Source organism: Equus quagga, chromosome 1 (genome assembly GCF_021613505.1).
Source record: "Equus quagga isolate Etosha38 chromosome 1, UCLA_HA_Equagga_1.0, whole genome shotgun sequence".
Taxonomy (NCBI): Eukaryota; Metazoa; Chordata; class Mammalia; order Perissodactyla; family Equidae; genus Equus; species Equus quagga.
The window spans coordinates 36,880,649-36,906,311 of record NC_060267.1 but is presented as its reverse complement, the minus strand read 5'-3'; the positions used below and the strand labels follow the sequence as shown (position 1 = coordinate 36,906,311).

The window sequence follows — 25,663 nt, the reverse complement described above, 5'->3', positions numbered from 1 at the left end:
TTATAAAAAATAACTTACTGTGAAAAATTTTTAGAATTGAATAGACTCAAGAAGAAAATGAATGTAGACTTTTCTATATATTAATTTCTGATCATTTTCTATAATTAAATAATCATCATTAAGCTTACTGTAGAATTTCTCTTCTAACAGGAAAGCTTTTCATAATTGATCTTTTTAAGAACCTCAAGTAGAAAGTTGGAATGCAGTTTTTGATCAAGAACATTGAAGTTTTGTCAAATCTCACTTTGGTATTTGATATGATGTCACAAACATGTTTGCATTAAATCAACTATATGACATTCTGGAAAAGGCAAGACTATGGAGACAGTAAAAAGATCAGTGATTGCCAAGGGTTGGTGGGGAGGGAGGAGATGAATAGATGGAACAGGATTTTTAGGGCAGTGAAAATGTCTGTATGATACTCTAATGGTGGATACCTGTCATAAATTTGCTCAGACCCACAGAATGTGCAATACTAAGAGTGAACTATGGACTTCGGGTGATAATGATATGTCAATATTGATTCATCAGTTGTAAGAAATATACTCCTCTGGTGGGGGATGTTTATGAGAGGAGGTGATGCGTGTGTGGGGCCAGGGGGTTTATGAGAAATCTCTGAACCTTCCCCTCAGTTCTGCTGTGAACCTAAAACTGCTCTACAAAAAAAGTCTATTAATAAAGAAGGTTTTTGCTGTACTTTCAGTTAGATCCACTTATTTAGAATATGTATAAAAATGATAACTAATGCAGACATGCACACATTTCATTAAAAAAAAAAGAGTACATAGTGTTAGAAACCAGATATCAGTACTCTCAATTAAACCTGTGACAGTTGGCTTGCAATGAGTGATACATTGAATTGACCCACAATTTTGAAAAATAGAAGCAGAGTGGAAGCTGAGACAGGAAGCAAAAGAAGACGACAGTAAGAAACTCTATAATAGGTTATAGTTAGTTAACATTATGAGTAGTAACACTGCTATTCAACTTATTTTGCTATTAAGTTTATTTCAGATTGTGTTGTAATTCTCTTATAGCATATTTAAGTGTTTAGCAGGTTTTGTTAATTACTATACAACAGAAAATACAAAAAGAAAAGTTAATTGAGGGAAAGGCTTATTTAAATTATTAAAATAGCTGAATTATAGATGATTTCAAAAGGAATATGCTTTTATTGTTTTCAATATGTGTAGAGAAATACTTTAAAAAAATTTCAAGCAGTTGAATAAATGATTATTCTGGAGCCACAGAAGAGGTTAGGGATATAAATTTGGAATGATATGCTTATTTAGCTTTTCTCCTTTAAAAATGAATTTTGTGTATTTATGGTAAAAAAGAATCTTTGATTTATTCATTAATAAGGACTTGTTACTAATTTGAGGTTAGAGTTAGTTAGGTGTCACATTTTGAGCCATGTTGTTAGAACAGCCTAATATGTAGCCAACAATCTAGACTGATTAATCATAGCTTCAGTGAACGTTGGTTGAGCCTTAGATCAAAGTCTACAGTATTCTCTTGCTTTGGCTCATTCAGACATAGATACTTGCCCATGTTATGATTATAATACAGAATATCTACTTTGAATATAGGAGTCTTTGGAAGATATTTATGTCTAATCTAGCCTAGGGGAGGAAAAGAATGCAAACAGTTCCTGCTTTCCTGATAGTTTACAGTCTGTGACAAGACAATAACCTTGGACAAAAAATAAGTTAAATGGTTTACACAGAAGAACAGAAAAGATTTTCAAAAAAAGTTTGGATAGTTTACTGTGGTACACTTGGGAAGTTAGGCAGGTGTTTTGCTGAGATCACATTCGAACTGGACTTCAAAGGATGAGGCAGAGCATGGAGGACGCTGAGGGATTGGGATGATAGGTAAAGATGAGTTGCACCAGTTAATACTTAACTAGTGACTGGACTTACGGAAATTTATCAAGATCAGTTTTATTTAAACTTTTTTCTAGCAATCAAATATTGCAGAGACCTGCAGAACATTTTTAAAATTCAAAGGTACTTAGGAATTTTCTCATCAGGTATTTCTCCAAAACTTACCTCTTGCTGGGAATCCCTGGTTGAAGTTTAATTAAAACCACCCAGCAAGAGACACGATAGGAGAAATTCAGTTTAAAATGAATTATTGTACATTTATCAAAAAGCATAATTAAAAAACACTGACATAGTGTTGAGGGTATTGTAGTGGAACTGGTACATTGTGGGTTGCAAGTAAAATTGGTAATGTTCTCGTTCGGAAATCAGTAGGGTAGTATATATAGTAACTCATAAAAGGAAGTTATATGCTATGTTTCTGTCATGACAAGTCTTTATGTTGAGATATGACTAAGATACCTCAGCACAAGTAAGTATTATGCTACCAATGAAATGATAATTTTGAATATTGTGTCTAAAACATGCAGAATGGCTGATGCAAGGCTAAGAGGAAAAAATCAGCTTATTAGCTGACCAGGCAGTAATTTGCTTATGTGAAATCTCAAAGGGAGTTTGTAAAAATGAAATAAACTCTTTTGGGATGGTAGGATTAGGGATTATTTTTCACTTTCAGAATATTCCTATTATTGTTATAATGCTCTTAAAATTTTAAAAACTTCCAAGAGAGGGAGCAATTAAATTCGTGGGTATTGGAGGAAATTCTTTGAACCCTTGAGATTTTCAAACATTTGGCTTTGTTGGGTATGGTATTTTAGAGTAGCATTTGCCTTCATGTTAATGCAGTAAAACTTTACTTATTGAGAACTAGGTAGAGGAAAGATCAATCTATGACAGTGAAAACCAGAAATCTTAAAGTAATTTTTTATTACCTTCTTATATATGAAAATAAAAATTAATGACTAAATAATGCTGTTAATGTAATGAGATTTTTATGATTTTTTTCTGTTGTATATAAAATTTACTAATGAAAACAGTTGAGGTGCTCTAATGAAGTCTTTTTAAGAACTATATTCTTTTTTATGACCATTTATTTATTTAATTAAAAATTTTCTTTTTGGGGCCGGCCCCATGGCTGAGTGGTTAAGTTTGCCTGCTCTGCTTCGGCGGCCCAGGATTTCGTGGGTTCGGATCCTGGGCGTGGACATGGTGCCACTTGTCAGGCCACGCTGAGGCGGCATCCCACATGCCAGAACTAGAAGGACCCACAACTGAAATAAACAACTACGTACCCGGGGGCTTTGGGGAGAAAAAGGAAAAAAAAAAAAAATCTTTAAAAAAAATTTTTTCTTTTTAATTATGGTAAAATACATGTAACAAAACTTACCATTTTAATCATTTTTTTAAGTATACAGTTCAGTAACGTTAAGTACATTCACATAGTTGTGCAGCCAGTCTCCAAAATCCTTTTCATCTTGCAAAACTAAAATTTTATATGCCTTAAACAACTTCACATTCCCCCCCTACCCTCAGCCTTGACAACTATCCTTCTCCCTTCTGTCTATGAATTTTACTGCTTTAGGTATCTTAGGTAAGTGGAACGATACTTTTGATTGTTTTGTGACTGGCTTATTTCACTTAGCATAATGTCTTCAAGGTTTATCTATGTATATTGTAGCATGTGTCAGAATTTCCTTCCTTTTTAAGGCTGAATAATATTCCATTGTATGTATATACCACATTTTGTTTATCTATTCATCCATGGGTGGATATATTTGAGTTGCTTCCACTTTTTGGCTATTGCAAATAATGCTGTTATGAACAAAGGTGTGCAAATATCTTCTTGGGACCCTGTTTTCAATTCTTTTGGGTATATAACCAGAAATGGAATTGCTGAATCATATGGTAATTCTATTTTTAGTTTTATGAGGAACTACCATACTGTTTTCCATAGCAGCTGCACCATTTTACATTCCCACCAATAATGCACTGTGTTTGAATTTTTCCATATCCTTGCCAACCCTTATTATTTTGTTTTTTGATAGTAGCCATCCTCATGGCTATGAGGTGCTATCTCATTGTGGTTTTGATTTTCCCCATGATTAGTCATGTTTCGCATCTTTTTTTATGTTTGTTGGTCATTTGTATATCTTCTTGGGGAAAATGTCAATTCAAGTCCTTTACCCAGTTTTCTAATTGCTTTTTGTTGTTAAGTTGTAGAAGTACTTTATATATACTGGATATTAGTTTCTTATCACATATATGATTTACAAATATTTTATCTAATTCTGTGGGTTGCCTTTTCACTCTGTTGATTTTGTCCTTTGATGTCCAGTTTTAAATTTTGATGTAGTCCAATTTATCTATTTTTACTTTTGTTGCCTGTCTTGTTGGTGTCATATCCAAGAAATCATTGCCAAATCCAGTGGCATGAAGCTTTTCCTCTAAGAATTTTAAAGTTTTAGCTCTTACTTTTAGATTTTTGTTCCTTTTGAGTTAATTTTTGTATATGATGTAAGGAATGGGTTCAGGTTGTTTTACATGTGAATATCCAGTTTTCCCAGCACCAGCTATTGAAAAAACTATTTTTTGCTCATTGAATGGTCTTAGCATCCTTACTGAAAATCATTTGACCATAAACTCAGGGGTTCATTTCTGGACTCTGTTCCATTGGTCTACATCTCTGTTGTTATGCCACTACCACACTCTTTTGGTAACTGTAGCTTTGTAATAAGTTTTGAAGTCAGGAAATGTGAGACCTCCAATTTTATTCTTTTTTTTTCCAAGATTGTTTTAGCTATCCAGGATTCCTTAAAATTAGATTTGAATTTTATGATGGATTTTTCTATTTATGCAAAAGCACTACTGAGATTTTGATAGGGATTGCTTTGACTCTACCCATCACTTTGGGTAGTATTGACATCTTAATATTATGTCTTCGAATCCATGACCATGGGATGTCTTTCCATTTACTTGTGTATTTAATTTGTTTCAGTAGCGTTTTGAAGTTTTAAGCATACAAGTGTTTCACTTCCCTGGTTAAGTTTATTCCTAAGTATTTTATTCTTTTTTGTGCTATTGTAAGTGGAATTGTTCTCAGTTTCTTTTTTGGATTGTTCATTGTTAATGTAGAACTGCAACTGATTTTTATGTTGATTTTATGTTCTGCAACTTTGTTGAATTCATTTACTAGTAAAAACAATTAATTTTCTTAAAAAAGCCATTCTTCACAAATTGCTTGTTTTGTTCAAGCCCAGTGTATCAGAAATTTTAGATAAGTATGGAACTTGTAATTAGGACTCAATTTTTAAATCTCTTAGCAAAGCCTAGTTTTTTAAGTACGTAGTGCTATCCTTGTAGTTGAACTATACTCGTTATTTCCATGAGGATATTTGTATAGTAAATAGATTTTCTTCCCTTTCTTATTATTTCGCTACAGAAAAGATACACTAGTAGTTCTGGGACATGTAGAAATTGCCTTGAATTATAGACTTGGAGAAGCTTATACAAGATGTATCTTTCCTGTCAAAGAAGAGGCAGTATTTCAAATTGATAGTCTGTTTTTGTATGGCAAGGGATTAATTTTCTTATAGTTCTTATTATATGAGATTTTGAAAAATCCAAGAGTTTAATCCACCTGACAATGAACCTAGTAGTAGGGGAATCCCTTGCTCAATTTCTAAATGTACCCTCAGTCTGTTGCCGGGATAATGACTCATTCATCAATTATCTATTGTGTACCTCCTCTCTAAGTGCTGAGTGCTAGAATAGATTGAAGAATAAGGCATAGTCTTTGCCCCTTGTAGGATAACTTAATGGTAGTATTTATCAATAGTATTGATAAAGCAATCTCATTATTATTTGCTGCTATTCTGTTTTGAATTATATAGGAAAATGCTACAAAACATTTTAAAAAACACACTGAATATATTTTTACCTGTTGTGTAAACATGATACTATCATTCAGTATTAATTTTGTCTCATATAATCTTATTTTAATAATGTGCCTTTAGATAGGGCAGATATATCTGTAATTTACTTTAGAAGACGTTAATTATTAACTCTTGAGCTTTGACATTTTTTGCAAATACTAATTTTGCTGTAGTATCATTAATATTTTAGTTTGTTTTTCATTTGAGTAGGTGTATATCACCTTATGCAGAAATGTTTTTAAAATTTCATATAAAAGTAATGTGCGTAATTTCAGAAGTTTGTTCAAAGGAGAAAATTATATTTGATAAATTTCTGATACAAATCACTGTCATTTGGAGAATTTTACCTCTGTCACTCCATATAGTTTATATTCATTTAATATTTCTATTATAACTAGTAGGAAATTGGTGTGAAATGTGAAGTTAGTCTACAGACTCTTTGTATATGAATATGAATGTGAAGTTCATGTTGTCATTGAACTTAAATCTTTAAATTGATTAAATTTTTATATAAATTTATTTTTGGTATTTAGGGGCATATCGTGTTAGAGTTGAAGGAGAAGTTTTGGTTATGTAATACGGCAATAATTTTGTTTTCCTTATAAGGAACCTGAGACTCAGAGAAGTTAAAAGATTTCCTTAAGTTCAAATTGAAAATACAATGGCAAAGTCAGAATGAAAACTCAACTAATGCTTTGCAGTGTTAGGGGGTATTCTATAGTGGAAAGGGCTTGGTTTTTGCATCACATGATCAGTTCAAATCCTGGCTCAGCCCTGGTTAGCCACCTTTCTGCCAGATAAGTTAAGGCACTCAAAATTAGTAGGTGCTTTCTCTTTCAGCAGCTGTTCGTGTCAACAGGTTCCATTAACCTGTAAGAACCCCTGGAGTTGTGACCATATTTTATCCATTTTTCAAGTATTTACTAGAGAATTGTCATTCCGGTAGCTCCCAGCTGAATAATATATTATAATCGTGCATTTATTTAACCTTTTATTTAATTAAATATTTAACCTAATATTTAACCCTTCTCCTGAATCACTTATTCAGTAAACATTTGGTCTGATTTGTTCAGTAAACATTTCTAGGATATAATGTTTTGTTGACATAGATTGTCTCTTGAGTTGTGTAACGTGGGTTGTATCTTTTTTCAAATCTCTTGTCCCAGCTAGCCTCCTTAAAGTTTTAAGACCAGTTCTTACTGGCTTATGTATGTGTCACACACACATACGTACAAAAAATAACCAATACCATTCTATAGATAAAGAGGGATAGGTGAGTTTGACTTGAGCCAAACTGAGGATTATAACCTGGGAAGGCCTTTTCCAGAAAGGAAGAAAGCTTTCCAGAGAAGCATGGTTTTCACAATAGATTTACACCTTTTTAGAACAAAGAATCATACATTAAACATGGCAGGGTACATACTCATCAAAGTTTCAAAGAGGTACTCAGCTGCGAATTGACAGGTCAGCATGACCCTGATTTTGCTAAAGGGCCTTACCTGGGTATTACCAACAGGGCGCTACCAACAGGGCGTAGGAGGGGAAGTATGCATTCTTAAGAGAGTTCATTCTTTAGAGGTTAAAGCAGATGTACAGTGTATGTTTGATAGGGTGTAAGTCAGGCTTTTTAGTTCAAGCCGAATCAGTTTTGAACCAGAGTAGCTACCACATATACCTCAATATGTGAAAATCTCTTGTCATGCACCTATATATATTTACATGTGGGTGTGTGTTTATATATGTATTTGCACTCTCCTTTGTTTTGATTTTATCACCTGGCTTTTTCATGTTGTTTCCTGGTGCTTAAAGTATCATCTCTTCATTTGAGGCCTAGCCTTGTATGCATATATGAGAGATTGGCATAAAATAGATTTCTTTTTTTCTGTATTCTTTTTTTAAAGATTTTATTTTTCCTTTTTCTCCCCAAAGCCCCCTGGTACATAGTTGTGCATTTTTAGTTGTGGGTCCTTCCAGTTGTGGCATGTGGGATGCCACCTCAGCATGGCTTGACGAGCAGTGCCATGTTCGAACCCAGGATTCGAACCTGTGAAACCCTGGGCCGCTGAAGCAGAGCACGCGAACTTAACTACTCAGCCACGGGGCTGGCCCCCTTTTTCTGTATTCTTGTAGACATGAGTATGTGGTCTTGAGGAAAGTCAGTCAAACAGTACTCAATTTATATAAAGAAATGTTTGTTTGCCAGCTTGTTTGAGAGAGATGAGCCAAAGACACAAACCCAAAAAGATTACAGATTTTAATTTTTTGCTAATGCATTAGGACTCTTGGTCGAGGATAATAATTTGAAAATTCGAACTGACTTAAAGAAGAAGGAATTTATTCCTGCGTATATCTGAGAATATTGAGTTCAAGCATGGGTGGATCCAGGAGCTCTAACAATGTCATTAGAAATATCACTTTCTTACTTCTGTTTTATTCTGTGTTAGCTTTATTTTTCTGCAAACTTTCCTTCGGAGAGGCAGTTGTAATTATCAGCAGTTGCAGGCTTATCTAATCAGTCTAGCTGTGGTGGGAGTTCCTCTTTTACTAATAGCTTCCAGCAAAGTCAGTAGCTTCAATGAATGTCTTAGGATCTGTGGGGTAATAAGCCCAAACCATCACTGTGGCCTGAAGGATGGAATGCTCTGGGCAGGTCTGTCATATATATCCCTCCTAAAGTTAGTGGTATAGACGGGATAGGGAGTTAAGATTCAGATCAGTCCATATGAACTAAAAGTGAGGGGCACAGAGGTTTGTCTGAACGAAAATCAGGAGTCTTTTGTTACTCGAAAAAGGTGGATAAGAATGGTCGCTATAGTGTAAAAATATAATAAAACTGTGTTATTTAATCACAGGTTGGTGAGGGATTACTACGGTGCTAGATTCCCTGCACGCCTTAGTTGAGTGGTTCGCAAATGTTTTTGCATTTTAAAGTCATCTGGGAAGCTTTTAAATATCTTAATATTTAAATATTAAATCCAATTAAATTATTCCAATTAAATCAGGCCAATTAAATGAGAATTTCTGGGAGTAGCACCCAAGGCTCTGCATTTTTTTTTTTTCCTGAAGTTTCCAAAGTTTGATTTCAGTACATAGCCAAGCTACAGAACTGGAGCATTGTATCATTGCCCCTCAAACTTTCCAGTGGTTTAGGATCACCTGGAGATCTTGTTTAAAATGAGGAGTGCTGGGGCCCACCCCAGAGATTGTGACTCAGTAGATTTGAGGTGGGACTTCAGACATTTCTAGGTGGTGCTGTGTTGTAGGTCCTAGGACTATACTTTGGGGAGTATTGTATTAGATAGATAGAATCTTGAAAATTTGCCGGTTTTAAGTTCTTTAATTTGTAGATTATTAAGTCATTTTTCCACCTGCTAGTCTACAGACTTTGATAACATTTCTTATTTCTGTTTGGTATGCTTATTCCTTCATTAGCATTTGCTGTACTAGGTTCTATAGATACAAAGCTAGTGTGGACACAGGTGTACACAGCTTCAGATCATTTTGTTGTTGCATCAAGAAGATTGATTCTGACATCATAAAATCCTAACGTTCGTTCAGAGAATTTTCTTTAATGCCATTATAGAAATTAACTCACAGAACTCATTTGCCCATTACCTTTTTACTTCTGTTCCTTTTTTCCCTTTAACCTCAGTGACTTCAAAGGCTTAAAATTAAAATGTTTTGGTGCAATTTAAATGTATCTCTGATTAATGTGTGATGTGTGCCTTAGAACCATTTATAATTGTGTATTGTTCTGCTGGTCCGAAACATTGTTTATATAATCAACATAGTCCACCTACTTCCAGACTATCATCCCCTTTTGGACACAGTGTTTAATTGTCATATTAATTGTAGATGTTTCTTCCTACTGATGCTTTAAACGTACGTTTGTCTATCCTGTGAGAATTCACTTGCCAAATTATTTTGAATCTTATATATGATAAAAATAAATCATATTATGAATGGATACATGCTAGTTATTTTAGTTTGCCTGTTGATAGACATGAACTGTATGATGCTGAACATTTTCTTTTTATGTTGTTTCTTTTAAACAGGCTAATAGCACGTCAGCTTGCTAAAATCCATGCTATTCATGCACACAATGGCTGGATTCCCAAATCTAATCTGTGGCTAAAGATGGGAAAATATTTCTCTCTAATTCCCACAGGATTTGCAGATGAAGACATTAATAAAAGGTAAAATCACTTTTACATTCAAAAATATGTTTTACATTGCTTTGCTATATATTTAGGGTTTCAAAGATAACTGCAGGGTTTCTGTGTATAAAATCTGGTTTGGTTTATCTCTTTTAATAAAATAAGCATTGATTCATTTGACTCTCAGATGGCACTGCAGAAAAAACTGCCCCTCTCTCTTCCCCGGCTGACTCAGGGAAAAAAAAACCCCAAGACTGTACAAAAACGAGGAGCAGGGAGCTGAGTAGAGGTGAGGGACCAAGAAACAAATAGAGAACATTTATTTGGAAATAAAGGTAATGTAAAGATCACTATGAATGAGTACATTTTTCCATAGTATGAGTTGGCCATAGAGGCTTTTTAAAAATAATTTCCTTTCGTTCAAAGCTGTTTTGATTGGCACTAGAAATCAACATTGGGGCAGTGTAGTAATACTGGAGTGTGAAAAAGTTTGGGTTTAGTTTACTGTGACGAAGTCCCAGATAATAAGCTTGAAAATTTGTTTACTGGAGCCTTATTCAGCTTTTGTAAGACTGACTCCCCAGGTTCACACTCAGTCAGGTATTTCATTGTTTTCTATATAAAAATTTTTATAAATCAGTATTTAGAATCTAAATTATATGAACATATTTTTACAGGGTGTGATTAGTACTCTTACAGAAATTGGAGATCTTGTTTTGTCCTTTATACCAAAACATACATGAAGACTTCACCTTTTGTATTCAGAAAGTCTTTTTTTTAAGACTACAGAGGCAAGCAGGACTTAGAAATTATTTTTTCTTTTTATTTTTTATAATTCATTAGGTAAAATATATATATTGTTCTGTTGAGTTTGATTATTTCAAAGATTAGTTTGATTCACTCTGTGTATGTGTTTGTATTTGTAGGTAGTTTGTAAGACTTTGAATTTGATAGGGATATTATACCCCTTTGACTGAGGTAAGCAAACATCTGGAAGTCTCCAGTATGCTGGATATTCAGGAAATGACAGCATAAAAATGGAAAATTCTCTTTTGAAATAGCTATCTTATTGAAAGGTTTTGGGGAAAACCACTTAAAATGATGAAGTAGATGGCAATAGTGAATGCAAGGTCTTCTGACTTTTTAGGATAGTGCAGAGGTGAGAGGCAGTCTAGTATTGCATGCGTTAAGAGCACAGGACTCTGGAGCCAAACTGCCTGGGATCAAATCTCACTTCTGCCAATTAACAGTTCTGCTGGGTAACCTTGGGCAAGTTACCTATTTCCTCATTTGTATAATGGAAATAACAGCAGTGGTATATTTAACTTTCAGGGTTTTTTTGAGGATTAATTGAGTTAGTATATATAGAGTGCTTAGAACAGTGCCTGGCCATATAAGTGTTAAATGTTAGCTGCTGTTTGAAAAATTATTATTATTATTCACAGGAGTTTATTTATGTAGGTTTTGGGTTACATTTCCTAGACTCTCCAAGATATACCTTAAATCCTTGAGGTTAGTAATACTCTGGAGAAGCTGGAGATGCACTGTGATAAATAACAGAGCGTAAGCACCCTGCTCCAATAGAATATACAACACTAGAACATTAAAAGCAATTTATATATTAAAAATATTTTTCATATTCCATTTGTTTTTGTTTGTACATGATTATAATTTTTTTGAGGTCATATTGTGTAATTTCAGGTATACATTGTTATTTTTCAGTAACACTAATCTCTTCTCTTTGTCCATGTGTTTATCTTCCACATCTGAGTGAAATCATACGGTGTTTGTCTGTTTCTGACTTATTTTACTTGACATTCATACCCTCAGGGTCCATCCATGTTCTTGCAAATGGGACAATTTTGTCTTTTTTTATGGCTGAATAATATTCCATTCCATATATACAGTAGTATTCCATATATGTATCTCTCTCACATTTTCTTTATCCATTCATCAGTTGATGGGCACTTGGATTGCCTCCACATCTTGGCTATTGTGAATAATGCTGCCGTGAACATAGGGGTGTGTAGATCTCTTTGGATTGTTGATTTCATGTTTTGGATAAATACTCAGGTGGGATAACTAGATCGTATGGTAATTCTATTTTTAATTATTATTTTTTTGGTGAGGAAGATTGGCCCTCAGCTAACATCTGTTGCCGATCTTCCTCTTTTTGCTTGAGGAAGATTGTCCCTGAGCTAACATCTGTGCCGATCTTCCTCTATTTTATGTGGGCTGCCTCTACAGCATGGCTTGATGAACAGTGCTGGGCCAGTGCCCGGGACCTGAACCTCTGAATGCTGGGCCACCAAAATAGAGTGCATGAACTTAACCACTAAGCCACTGGGCCAGCCCCAACATGGATATTTTAACTGTGTTTATTCTTCCAATCCATAAGCAGAGAATATCTTTTTATTTTTGTATGTATTCTTTGATTTCTTTCAATAATGTCTTATAGTTTTCAGTGTATAGGTGTTTCACCTCCTTGGTTAAATTAGTTCCTGTATATTATATTCTTTTTGTTGCAATTGTAAATGGGATTGTATTCTTGACTTCTCTTTCTACTAGTTCATTATTAGTGTATAGAAATGCAACTGATTTTTGTTAAGTTGATTTTGTACCCTGCCACTTTTCTGTCGTTGATTATTTCTAATAGCTTTCTGGTGGATTCTTTAGTCTGCAAACAGCAAGAGTTTTACTTCTTCCTTTCCAATTTGGATACCTTTTGTTTCTTTTTCTTTCCTAATTGCTCTGGCCAAAACCTCTAGTACTATGTTGAATAAGAGTGGTGAGAATGGGCATCTTTTTCTTGTTCCTTTTCTCAAAGGAGTGGCTTTCATTTTTTCAGCTTTAAGTATGATGTTGGCTATGGGTTTGTCATATATAGGCTTTATATGTTGAGGTACTTTCCTTCCATACCCATTTTATTGAGAGTTTTTATCATAAATGGATATTGGATCTTGTCACATGCTTTCTCTGCATCTATTGAGATGATCATGTGACTTTTATTCCTCATTTTGTTAATGTGGTATATCAGACTGATTGACTTTTGCATGTTGAACCATCCCTGCATCCTGGGTATAAATCCTACTTGATCATGGTGTATGATCCTTTTAATGTATTGCTGTATTTGATTTGCCAATATTTTGTTGAGGATTTTTGCATCTCTGTTCCTCAGCGATATTGGCCTGTAGTTTTACCTCTTTGTGTTATCCTTGTCTGGGAGAATGAATTAGGAAGAGTTGATCGTCTTCAATTTTTTGAAATAGTTTAAGAAGGATAGGTATTAAATCTTCTTTTGATGTTTGTTAGAATTCTCCAGAGAAGCCATCTGGTCCTGGAATTTTGCTTTTTGGAAGGTTTTTGATTACTGTTTCAATGTCTTTTACTTGTGATTGGTCTATTCAAATTCTCTATTTCTTATTTGTTCAGTTTTGGGAGGTTGTATAAATCTAAGAATTTAATTCAATTTATTCTAGGTTGTCCAATATCTTGTCCAATATATTTTTTCAGTATTCTCTTATTATTCTCTGTATTTCTGTTGTATCTGTTGTAATTACTTCTCTTTCATTTTTAATTTTATTTATATGTGCCTTCTCTCTTTTTTCTTAGTCTGGCTAAGGGTTTGTCAATTTTGTTTATCTTTTCAAAGAACACCTCTTAGTTTCATTGCTCCTTTCTATTGCTTTTTGAGTCTGTATTTCATTTATTTCTGCTCTAATTTTTATTATTTCCCTCCTTCTGCTGACTTTGGGCTTTGTTCTTTTTCTGGTTCTGTTAGGTGTAGTTTAAGATTACTTATTTGAGATTTTTCTTGTTTGTTGAGGTAGGCATGTATTGCTATAAATTTCCCTGATAGCACCACTTTTGCTGCATCCCATGAGAGTTGGTATGTTGTGTTTTCATTTTCATTTGTCTCCAGGTACTTTTTGATTTTCCCTTTGATTTTTTTCATTGATTCAGTGGTTGTTCAGTAGCATGTTATTTAGTCTCCACATATTTGTGACTTTCCCAGCTTTTTTCTTGTAATTGATTGCTAGTTTCATAGCGTTATGGTCAGGAAAGATGCTTGATGTGATTTCAGTCTTCTTAAATTTTTTGAGATTTGTGTTGTTTCCCAGCATATGGTCTATCTTTGAAAATGTTCCATGTGCACTTGAGAAGAATTTGCATTCTGCTGTTTTTTTTTTTTTTTAAAGATTTTATTTTTCCTTTTACTCCCCAAAGCCCCCCTGTACATAGTTGTGTAGTTTTAGTTATGGGTCCTTCTAGTTGTGGCATGTGGGATGCCGCCTCAGCATGGCTTAGATGAGCAGCGCCATGTCTGCGCCCAGGATTCGAGCTGGCGAAACCCTGGGCTGCCGAAGCAGAGAGCATGAACTTAACCACTCAGCCATGGGGTTCTGCTGTTTTTTGATGGAATGTTCTATATATATCTATTAAGTCCATCTAGTCTAATATTTCATTTAAGGCCACTATTTCCTTGTTGACTTTGTCTGGATGATCTATCCATTGATGTAAGTGGGATGCTGGGGTCCTCTACTATTATTATGTTGCTATGAATTTCTCCCTTTAGGTCTGTTAATAGTTGTTTTATATACTTTGGTGCTCCTGTGTCAGGTGCATATATATTTATAAGTGTTATATCCTCTTGGTGGACTGTCCCTTTTATCATTGTATACTGCCCCTCTTTTTCTCTCATTGTCTTTTTTATCTTGAAGTCTACTTTGTCTGGTATAAGTATGGCAACACCTGCTTTCTTTTACTTGCCATTAGCTTGGAGTATCGTCTTCCATCCCTTCACTCTCAGCCTATGTTTGTCTTTAGAGTTGACATATTTCCTGGAGGCAGCATACTCTTGGGTCTTGTTTTTTAATCTGTCCAGCCAGTCTATGTCTGTTGATTGGAGAATTCAATCCGTTTACATTCAGAGTGATTACTGATATATGAAGGGTTAACACTGCCATTTTATCTCTTGTTTTCTGGGTGTTTTATATTTCCATTTTTCCTTTTCCCTTCTGTTTCTTACTGCCATTTCAGTTTGGTGGTTTTCTCAGTTTTCTCTTTATTTATGGCTTGTGGCTCTGTTCTGATTTTTTGTTTAGTGGTTACTATGAGGTTTGTATAAAAGATCTCATAGATGAGATAGTCCATTTTCTGATAGCCTCTTATCTCCTTTAGCCTAAGTGGTTTCCGTTCGTTACCTCTTCCTCTTCTGAGTTATTGTTGTCACAAATTGTTCTTTTCTGTGTTGTGAGTTTGTGACTGAACTGAAGTGTTTCTAGTTATTTTTGATGCTTTCTTTCCCTTTGTCTTTTATGTTATAGTTAAGTGTTTACTAACCTATTCTGATATAGAGCTGCAATTTTCTGGTTCTATTTGTGTATTTATTTCCTTGCTCAAGGTTTTGTAAAACTTTGCTTTTTAGTTTCAGATGGGAGTTTCAACGTTTCTTGTAAGGCAGGGCTAGTGATGATGAACTCCCTCAGCTTTTGTTTATCTTGGAAAGCTTTTATTTCTCCATCATGTCCGAAGGATAATTTTGCTGGATAGAGTATACTTGGCTGAAAGTTGTTGCCCCTCAGTATTTTGAATATATCATTCCACTCTCTCCTAGTCTGTAAGGTTTCTGCTGAGAAATCTACTGAAATCCTGATAGGCATTCCTTTGTAGGTTACTTTCTTCTGCCTTGCTGTCCTTAATATTTTTTCTTTGTCATTGACTTTTGCCAGCTTTACTATTACATGCCTTGGAGAAGGCCTGTTTGCTTTGATGTGTTTAGGAGCTGTATTGTCTTCATGAACCTGTAAATCTGTTTCTTCCCAAGGTTTGGGAGGTTCTCAGTTACTTCTTTGACCAAGCTCTCTGCTTCTTTCTCCTTCCCTTCTCTCTCTGGAATGCCTGTAATCCTTATCTTGCTTTTCCTGATTGAGTCAGATATTTCCCAAAGAATTTCTTCATTTTTAAGAAATCTTAGTTCTTTCTCCTCCTCCACCTGAAGCATTTCTATATTTCTATCCTGTAAATCATTAATTTTGTCCTTCGTAACATCGACTCTATGTTTTATGGATTCTGGATTTTTTTTTCTCATTGTGTTCTTCATATCAATAATTTCTATTTGATTTTCTTTTAGTATTTCAATCAATTTGAAGTGTTCCTTCTACTCATTAATTTTATTCCTGAGCTTGTTGAACTGTCTTTCTGGGTTTTCTTGTAACTCACTGAGTTTCTTTATAACTATTTTGATTTCTCTATCATTTATATTGTAAATTTTGTGAGTTCAGGATTGGTTTCTGGAGACTGGTTATTTTCCTTCTGCTCTGAAGTATTAATGTAGTTCTTTGTGGTGTTTGATGAAATGATCCTTTGCTGGTGCATTTGTGGTAGTAGCAGGTTACAGAATCCACCTTCCACCGCTGGTGGGGAGGAGGGGCAGGAGCTGTGTTTTCTGATCCCACCCCATCTGCTGGAAGTTGTGCTAGTAGGTCTGATCTGCATTTGCGTACTGGCTGCAGCTGCTTGGGAGGTTGTGCATGCACATGCAGGTGGGGCCTCTCTGTTCTGCTGGTGAGTTGCTCCGGATCAGGACCACTGAGCTCAGCAGCAAACCAGCTGAGCTGGTGTGCTAGATGTGAGGGGAGGGGTGCTTGCTTTCACGTGCAGGCTGGCTCTGGGCTTGTGGGCGGCTCGGCTGAACTGTGTGCTAGGTGGGGGCTGCTCTTTGCGGGCTGAGCTCCACCACTGAGTGGGGAGCATTTCAATGGGTAAGGCTACATGATTGTAATTATTATGTTCATAATTGTTTGAATCCTACTATTTCCATTCAACTCTGTACTTTTTAAATAGATTCTTGAACAGTTAGGCCATTTTGAAAATAGCATATAGGGGTTACTTTTTGAAGCTTTTGCAGAAAAGAATGTATGTAGAAAAGAATGCAGTAGTGGGGAAAATACAGGTAACAACCACCTGAATAGGCAAATTCATTAAAGTAAATTCACTGATACAGAATCTTTATTGTTTTGTAAAATGGAAAGGTAAGACATAATTTGAGAGACTGTAGAGAAAAATGAAGAGAACTTGGCTTAAGTATTAAGGGAAGAAGAGAGAAAGTAACAGCAATTTTGTAAGCCTGATGGTGCTATTGAGGAATTAATGGTAGCACCCTATTTTTGTTTCATTTTATTTTTATCAAATGAATACAAATGTAGTGTCATAAATAGTGTGGAAGAGTGTAGGACAAAAAGCTGTGATCTCTAGTCCTGCTTGTCGCATTTTCTCCCATCCTTCCCGGTCTCACTACTCTGAGGTAATTTTTATAATAGATAATATGAGTATTCTGTGATATCATTATCATATGATGATGTAACAATCAATGATTATATTATTATCATATAATAATGAGTTGATTTATCAGTAGTAGATAATATCTGTGACTTTGAAAAGGTGAATTTAGCTGATTTATACTGCATTCACTAGTAATCTTCAAATAAATGTTTTACCTCTTTAATGGACTGTCTTTGTAACTTTAAATAATATCCTTAAACCTCTTTTTATTAAACTCTTTGTGTCTTGGTGTCCCCATCTATAAAACAGAGATAAATGTAAAACATTTAGTATAGTGCTTAGTAAATGTTAGCTATTATGTATATAGTTTTTCCTCCCAATTTTGTAGTGATAGATTTTTTAGTTTTTCCCCTGCATTTTAACTGTTTCTCAGTTTCTTTTTATTCATCATTAAGTTCATTATAAAGGTTTTTCTTTATTCCAATTTTGGAATAATTGGCTTGTTTTAATTTAGGATTCTTTGTAATTAAGTGGAAAGAACTTCTTAAAAATAGATTTTAATCCTTAATCAAACTTGAAACAAAATGTTGCCGTTAATATAAACAAGATATAACTCTTCTTTTAAAACTGAAAGGTTCCTAAGTGATGTCCCAAGCCCTCAGATTCTTCAGGAGGAGATGACTTGGATGAAGGAGATTCTTTCCAACCTGGGCTCACCTGTTGTGCTTTGCCATAATGACCTATTGTGTAAGAATATAATCTACAATGAGAAACAAGGTAGGTATTTGACCTTAGCAGTAAGTCAAGTTGATTTCTTTATGTTCTTAATGATCCTTTGATCTTTCTATCAGTAAATAAGTTTAATTCAAATGCAAGAATTAAAAACATGTATGAAGTCTTAAAAGTTTTCTTTCACATTTTAAAGTCTTGATAACTGTGCTAAACTAGGAATATATGTTCTGTGTCTATTTGTATAAAATATGTTTCTTAAAATTGGTTTATTAGAAACAGTTTGTGATTCCTGTTAGAGTTTTAAATGATAAAGTGACTTTGTTTATAAATTTATGTGTAAAACCTATTTGGTAATTCATGGTTTGAAAATGCACCTGCTTGTAATGGGGTTTATGAAAGACCAACTGACATTGCACTGCTTTATAGATACAGAAGTTTTCTCAGTGTTGGGAAGGACAACAGTATTAGAAACAAATATGTCTCCTGGTTTCCTATTATCTGTTTATTATGATGATTTGTTAGATATTTTGATGCTAAGGAGAGAGTTACAGATGGAGGAAATGTTATTTGTAGTTGCCGTAATTTCTCTCTACTAAAGTAGTAATCAAGAAGCTGTGGTAAATAGTTTTAACATTTTTTGAGGTAGACAGTAATACTTTTTGGTGAAATGCCTTTTGGGATTGTTTGTATCTTGCTGTATTCAAATTCTCTATGTTTTCATCTTTAAGAAACACTTGGTTGCATTATATTATTTGATAAAGTGGTTTGAGGTTTGGTTGCTAAATGATAGATGCTCTTCAATACTAAATTGAAATTTAAAGATATAATTTTGGTTGAAGGATTAGTATTAATTCAAAATGTCTTTTGAAACTTTATGAAGCTATTGCGTTTTATAAAGGAAACCAATTTCGAAGATAGTCATTATAGCTGGAAGATTATTTTGAATCAAAAGTGTGCTGTTGTGAAGATACCAAAGCCAGAGAATTCTCATTAATGGTCATAATTATATTAAATAACTATTTATGGCCATCCTTATTAGATTCTAAATTGAGACTATACTAATGCAAAGATTGTTAATATTTGTTACTGACTTTAAGTTGAAGAAAATCAACCAAAGAACACTGTCATGGGTGGTAAACTGAAGCACAGATTTTCAAAACCATGTTTGAGTGCCTATTATATTTGATAGTTTAATGTGGATTAGAGATTCTATTTTCTAAAATATATTGAGCTAACATCTTTATTTTGAATGTCTTGAAATCTTTCTGTGGAATAACTTTTTTTAAAACTTTAGGTGTACCCTTACGTAGTTGACAGTGTCCTTTACTATATGTACTAGTATATATGTCATAGTATTTATGTACTCCATTATATACTAGTAACCAAATCTCAAAGCCATTTGTGAGACAAGAGTATTAATTATGCGTTAAAGTGATGTGTTAGCTTTTAAGTTCAGTGCAAGACGTAATAACACATTATTTTATATAGTAGAATTTCAAGTGAGGGACTTCATCTTACGTTTTTGAAGTGGACACTCAGCTTTATTTTTAACTGCAAATTAATTTTAAAAAATTTCCTTTATAATATAATTTTAACTTTTCATATTTTTATTTTATATCTTTTGCATATTCATTTCACAGAACAAACTTATACATAAAACTAAAACATAAGGGACCAAAAAAATCAGATTACTTTGTCTTATGTATTTAAAAAATGCATTTACTTTTTTATTTAGCTAGTTGCCTATCTAACCTATTGATCAGTGATATGAAAAGTTCTCATATTTTCATATAAAATCTTTATGCTTTAGTTTGGCTTTAAGAGTTCAAGGTTGTCATTTGTTTATTTTACTAAGAGTTACCGAAATCATCTTTTTGCATCTGATTTTTCTTTCTTACATACAAGAATAAATTTCACAGTTCAACAAATGTAACTTATGTTGATAGATTTTTTAAAGTTGGCCCTTCTTCGTAGAAATCTCATGTACCATTTATTTCTTCTCGTCTTTGTGGTTATGTTTGTGTGTTAGTTATGGAGATGTTCTGTTATTTTTTCTTACCAATGGTTTTGTAGTGTCCATTAGGAAGGCTAGTTTGGACTGTGTGGCATCCATTAAAGAAAAAAAAACAATTTCTATGTGATTACTTGATACATAAGCATTAAGAAAATATGGTTGAATGTTGTTCAGGTAAAATCTAAAACTCATAAAAGTGTGGCAAGAAGCTTGTTCTGTTTATTATTATCTTACTTTGTTTCAACTTAGGAGCTAATGGTTTTGAAGTAATACAACTGTATGACATATTTGTCTTTAGTTATAAGGAGAAGATACCATGCCTCATACTTAAAAAAATGTAAATTCTGGAAATTTAGTGCATTTAATAAGCAAAACATGTATATTCGAGACTAGCATAGTGTTAGTTCTTAGAGCTGCCATCTCAAGGAGGGTAATTAAAATGAGAATATAGACTGCAAAGTTCTTTACCTTCTTAACTGGTTCCTTTGTTGTAGCATCTAAAAAGCCAAGTGTTAAGTTTTTTGAGATTAAAATATTTTCTACATAGAATAAATAAACTGCATATTATATTCACAAATGTGTTTGATTTGTTATCACTTTTTAAATCCTTCATGTGGTTTAAACTCAGGGCTTTACCCTTTTGAACCCACCTATGAGATATATAAAAATAATAAGATGAAAGCCAAAAGACTGGCCTTTGCATCGTGAAGCTCAGTATCTCTCTCTAGTCTGTTGTAGACTCTTAGTTTCTCAGAAGTGCAAATTTTAGTTAAACTTCATGAATTTATAGTGGATCATCTTGCAGTCTCTGCGTGTATTTTTCAACTATAATAACTTAGATTTTGAATATTGTAACTAGATTAAAAATTTCATATAACTGTTAAAAGCAGATGTATTAAAGCTTAATTAGAACCAAGAGAAGTCAGAAAGAGTATAGATTTTGGAATCAAGCATACTTGTGTTCAAATCCCTGCTAAATCATATATGGAATTAAGTGGTAATTAGACAAATCATTTTCTCTCTCTGTTGAATGTATTTGATCCTTGACTATCGGCACCAGAATCACCTAGGGTACTTGGAGGAAAATGCAGGTTTCTGGGCCCCATCCAAGACAAACTGAAAAAGAATTTCTATAGATGAATTTAGGAATATGTGTGATTAACAGATTTTCAGGAGGTGCTCATACTGTTGATAGTCTAAAACTTTAGTTTGCTTTATTTGTAACTTAGAGATGATATGTAGTTCAGATGGTTCCTGACAAGATTTTAGATCATGCATATAGAGTAGATAGCACTGGAGTATGTACTTATTCTATTAGCAGCTCTCAGTGGCAGTATTCTGCTGTGATAGAGGTTGACAAACTTTTTTTCTAAGGGGCTAGATAGTTCATATTAGGCTTTGAGTACCATATTATAGTCTCTTTTGCACTATTCAACTCTAGTTGTAGCACAGAAACAGCTAGATAATACATAAATAAATATGTGTGGGTGTGTTCCAATAAAACTTTATTTACAAAAACAGGCAGTGGGCTGCCATTGGCCTGAGCATATGTATTTTGCTAACACCTGTTTTATGATTATAGGATGCATTTTACAAAATGTATTTGATTCTGAAAAAGTGAAAATGGTTACTGTAAGCCAGAAGTTTAACTATGTCGTATAACTAGAAGATTTATGCCTCATGGGTATGAGATGACAATTCAGTTTGTTTTTAAGTGCAACTTACAGATTCTGTCTTAACTATAACTTGAGTGATTAAAGTTTAAAAATGTCTGTATGTATATATAAGTGCATATTTATACACACACACACAAACACACAAACATGAAGACTGTGAGCTCCGTGCAGTTTATAGGCACTTTCACATGCGAATGTTACAGGAATTGGTAGGCATCGCAGGAAGAAATACTACCTCTACTTGTTCTCACCATGTCAGTTGACAGGACTCAGGAATATGGGAGAAGAGTGAGCTTCCTTTCTGAAGTTGATGGTAGCTGTCAAGATTTTTGAAAAGTTAGTCAGTGCCAGGAATTAGGTGGTTGGTAAACTTCGACCCATTCCTTGCCTTCAGTGAGATGACATCTTAAAAAGGTAAGAAAAGAATACTTAATGATATGATGATAGAATTTATTATGTAATGAGAAAACCAAAAGCAGTGGTTCTTGCTCCAGAACTGTAAGTCTTATCAGTCATCTTTGAAATTAATCAATAATTAATTTTAAAAATTTTTTGCTAAGTAGAACAAATTGTAATATTGCTTATTGACTAACTGATTTCAGTTCTAATATTTTAATTAATCCTTTGCTGACATGTTAGAAGTAATTGCTAAAGCTTTTGAGTTTGTCTCACGTCCTGATGCTCTGTCAGAGTGTTTATTGGTGACTATTTTGTTTCTCTCCCTCTCCCCCATTTCTTCGTAAAAGCTCGTGTAAAGATCTACTGTATAACTTAAAATTTCATTAGTGGCAATCATTGATTGTTTTCTCTGTCAGCAAAATACAAGAAGCTGATTTACAGCTATTTAAGGAAATATAAATGAGTGGAAGAAAAGGAAAGCCTTTTCTGGGGATTATAGAACAAACCAGGTTTTCTTTAGAGTTCTACGCAATATAAATAGAAAATGCATGTCACCATTCTTAGTTACTTGATTGACTCTAAATCTTATCCACTCTATAATTATTCATGAAAAGGCATTGTTGTGGTTGAGATTGTTCCATTGATGTTTTAATGGCTTAGGGGAGGTTTTTTTTATTGGTTTTACTTTAAAATTTAAGTAAATATAAATTTATTTTTATATTTTGGAAATCTGTGTTTTCCAGGGTGGAGTTGTTTTTTATGAAGGATAATCTTAACCTTGTTTTAACTTGTATTCCAGATCACTATTTAGCATGAAATAAAATATCCCTAAATCAGGTAATAAAAATTTTAAATGGACTGTGAAAACCCAAACTCTTAAGGAAGAGCTGTCTAAAATAGTTACTAGTTTAGTGTTTTTTCTTTACTTAATTCAGTCCCGCTGTATGTTTAATCATATACTTGAATAAGAATGTCAGAAATGCCACACTTTGTTCTTTAGTATTTCATGCTTATCCTCCCTCCCCACATTTAAACATGTGTGTTATTATGTGTCTCGGCATTCTCCGAAAAGTCTCCCATTTATTCCACTAGCATTTGAATACTTCCTGTGTGCTAGTGATTGCTCTGTGGGTTGTGTGATGAAAGGGACCTACTGCCCCTCTAGGAAGCCATATGCTGTATAGTGGAGGAGTCAGATCATCAAACAGATATTTATATTCAGAGTGATGAGTGCTAAGGTGAAAGTGTACACAGGGTACTACTGGATGCCAGACTGAGGGATGAAGGGACGGTTTCCCAGAGCAGAAGACTCCCTTTTTCTGCATGAGAGAGAAAGCATTTTGTTAACATTAGTGTAATCAGTTTTTTTGCTCTGTTTTCTTTCTGCCTTATCTAACGCTGCAGAGCAAGTAGAGCGAGTCAGAAAGATTGTCAGGTTCTCATATTGGTTAGTTTGCTTTTTATTTTTGTCTTTTTCTTCTTAACAACAGCAAAATAAGGAAATCCAAATGAAAGTATCATATGAATTATGTAGCCTTAGTTAATAAACTAATTTTTTTAGTTTTAAAGTACTTTAATAATTCAACTATTTTCAGCTATACTGGGATTTGAATAATTTAACTCAATAGCATTTGGATTTCATTACCATGAAGATAAATATAATTGCAATAAATATAACATTAAAAAGTAGCTTTTGAAAATACAGATTATAGTTTTATTTTTTAGTGAATCTTATGCTTTACCCATTAAGTACTAGTCGGTGTGCTAATTACATAAAGATAAATAAAATATAGTCTTAGCCATTAAAGCAGTGCTGCTTTACTTTTCAGAGGTCAGGGGTCCCTTGAGAATCTGGAAAATTGAAAAACCCCTCAGAAAATACACATACACATAGAATTTTGTGTAAAATTTTGGAGAATATTTTCGTTTTCTTTTCATCTATGAAACCCCAGTTAAAAATTCACATCTTAAAGAATTAACAAGATAGTCATGTCATATGAACTATTAGTTACTAATAGTGATGTGGATGTTTCTCTAAATAAGTAGTGGTTTTAGAAATCAACAGCTAAATTTGTAGAAGAAAAAAATTTCAGTATGCTTCCTGTTGGTAGGAATGCATTTTCCAGTAATTTGATTTTTCTGGCACCCAAAATAAAGGAAGCAGGCCTCTTTAATTTTACTTTGTTGCAGAAGATTAAATTTAAGGTTGAGTTCCACTTTGTTTGCAGTAGTTTGAAAAAGAATAGTTAATGGAGATTTTTAAAAACAATTTTTTTCCTTTTAAGCTTTGTGTCTTGTAAAATGTGAGTTTGCCAAATTTTCTTCATCTGCTACAGATTAGGTATGCCATTGTTGCTGCCATGTGGCGGCGCACCCCGTGCTTCTTAAACGCACTGACTGGAGGTTTATCGCATCACTTGTTCACATGCACGGAGCCTGGTAACAGCCTCATCTGTATCTTGTTAGCTTCATTTTCTTATTTTTTAAATTTCATTATTTATAAACTCAACATAGCATTTAAAAATAAAGGCTAGTTTTAATGAATTAATGCTACTACAAAAAGTTGTTGCTAAAATTTTCATACTGAAACAGATTTTAACTTTTGTTAAACTGATCTATGCTTTATTTAAATTGTATTTACTTTACAAGCAGGCATGTTTTACCTGCCATTTTAACTATATTTGCCAAATTCTAAATATAATTTTGAAAATTGGAATTGAAGCTTTTGTTTATGTGGCAAAAGTAAGCTTCAGGACTGGGCTGTGTATTTTTATTGGCATGTAACAGTTAATATGAGCTCTACAAGAATTTGTGCTTCAAGATGTAAAACAATCAACAGCTGCAATTTAAAAAATGATATATTAAAACTGTTTGGTTAACTCAGTTGTGCAACTTGGTAATTCCTCTTGAATCCTGATTTCTTGAAGGCCTGGTGGATAGGTCTCTCTCAAATCGTTGTGTTTACTGTCTTACCTATTGACAGTTTTGTTTAGAGAATTCATCTTAATCTTTTTAAACTATCATTTTTTTCCTCCTAAAAGTAATGTTTATTGTAAAGAATTTAAAATATAAGGGAAAAAAAGGTCACTTGTCTATCACCTGTAATGAAACTACTGGAGACGTTTTGTTTTGTTTTATTCATTATTTTTTTCCCTATGCATTTTATGTTTTTTTCCTGTCTTCAGGCACACTATTTTAATAATTTGGATCACCATGTTTACTATTTTGTATCTTTTTTTCATATAACATTTGTAATTCTTCTGGTCATTAAATAATTTTTGAAACTGAAATTTTTTTCATGGCTACAAAGTATTTTGTTGTGATCATGGTCTTTACCCTTTCATTCCCAATGGTAACTAGAAAAAAATTTTAAAGGATGTTCTGACTTTCCTTCTGCAGTTTTATAAAGTTGATTTGGTTAAAACATATTCCGTCTTCCCATTTTACAGTTTAGTAAAGTGATTTGGTTAACTTTAAGACTTTGTGTGGGATAGTTTTTTTGTGAATTCAAGAATATAATACTTGTGGTTGAATTGCAATGCTTTATTATAGTCAGCAACATTTTAAAACCTTAATATTTATTTTG

General features: G+C 33.6%; 1 protein-coding gene across 1 annotated transcript in view; it reads left to right on the top strand.

Annotated features, from left to right (window-relative positions):
* Positions 1–25,663, top strand: part of ETNK1 (ethanolamine kinase 1) — a 73,084-nt gene that overhangs the window by 29,615 nt on the left and 17,806 nt on the right. The window contains exons 3-4 of the mRNA XM_046666280.1: positions 9,871–10,011; positions 17,891–18,033. Of these exons, the coding sequence (XP_046522236.1) occupies positions 9,871–10,011; positions 17,891–18,033 (284 nt within the window). The remainder of the gene's footprint in view (positions 1–9,870; positions 10,012–17,890; positions 18,034–25,663) is intronic.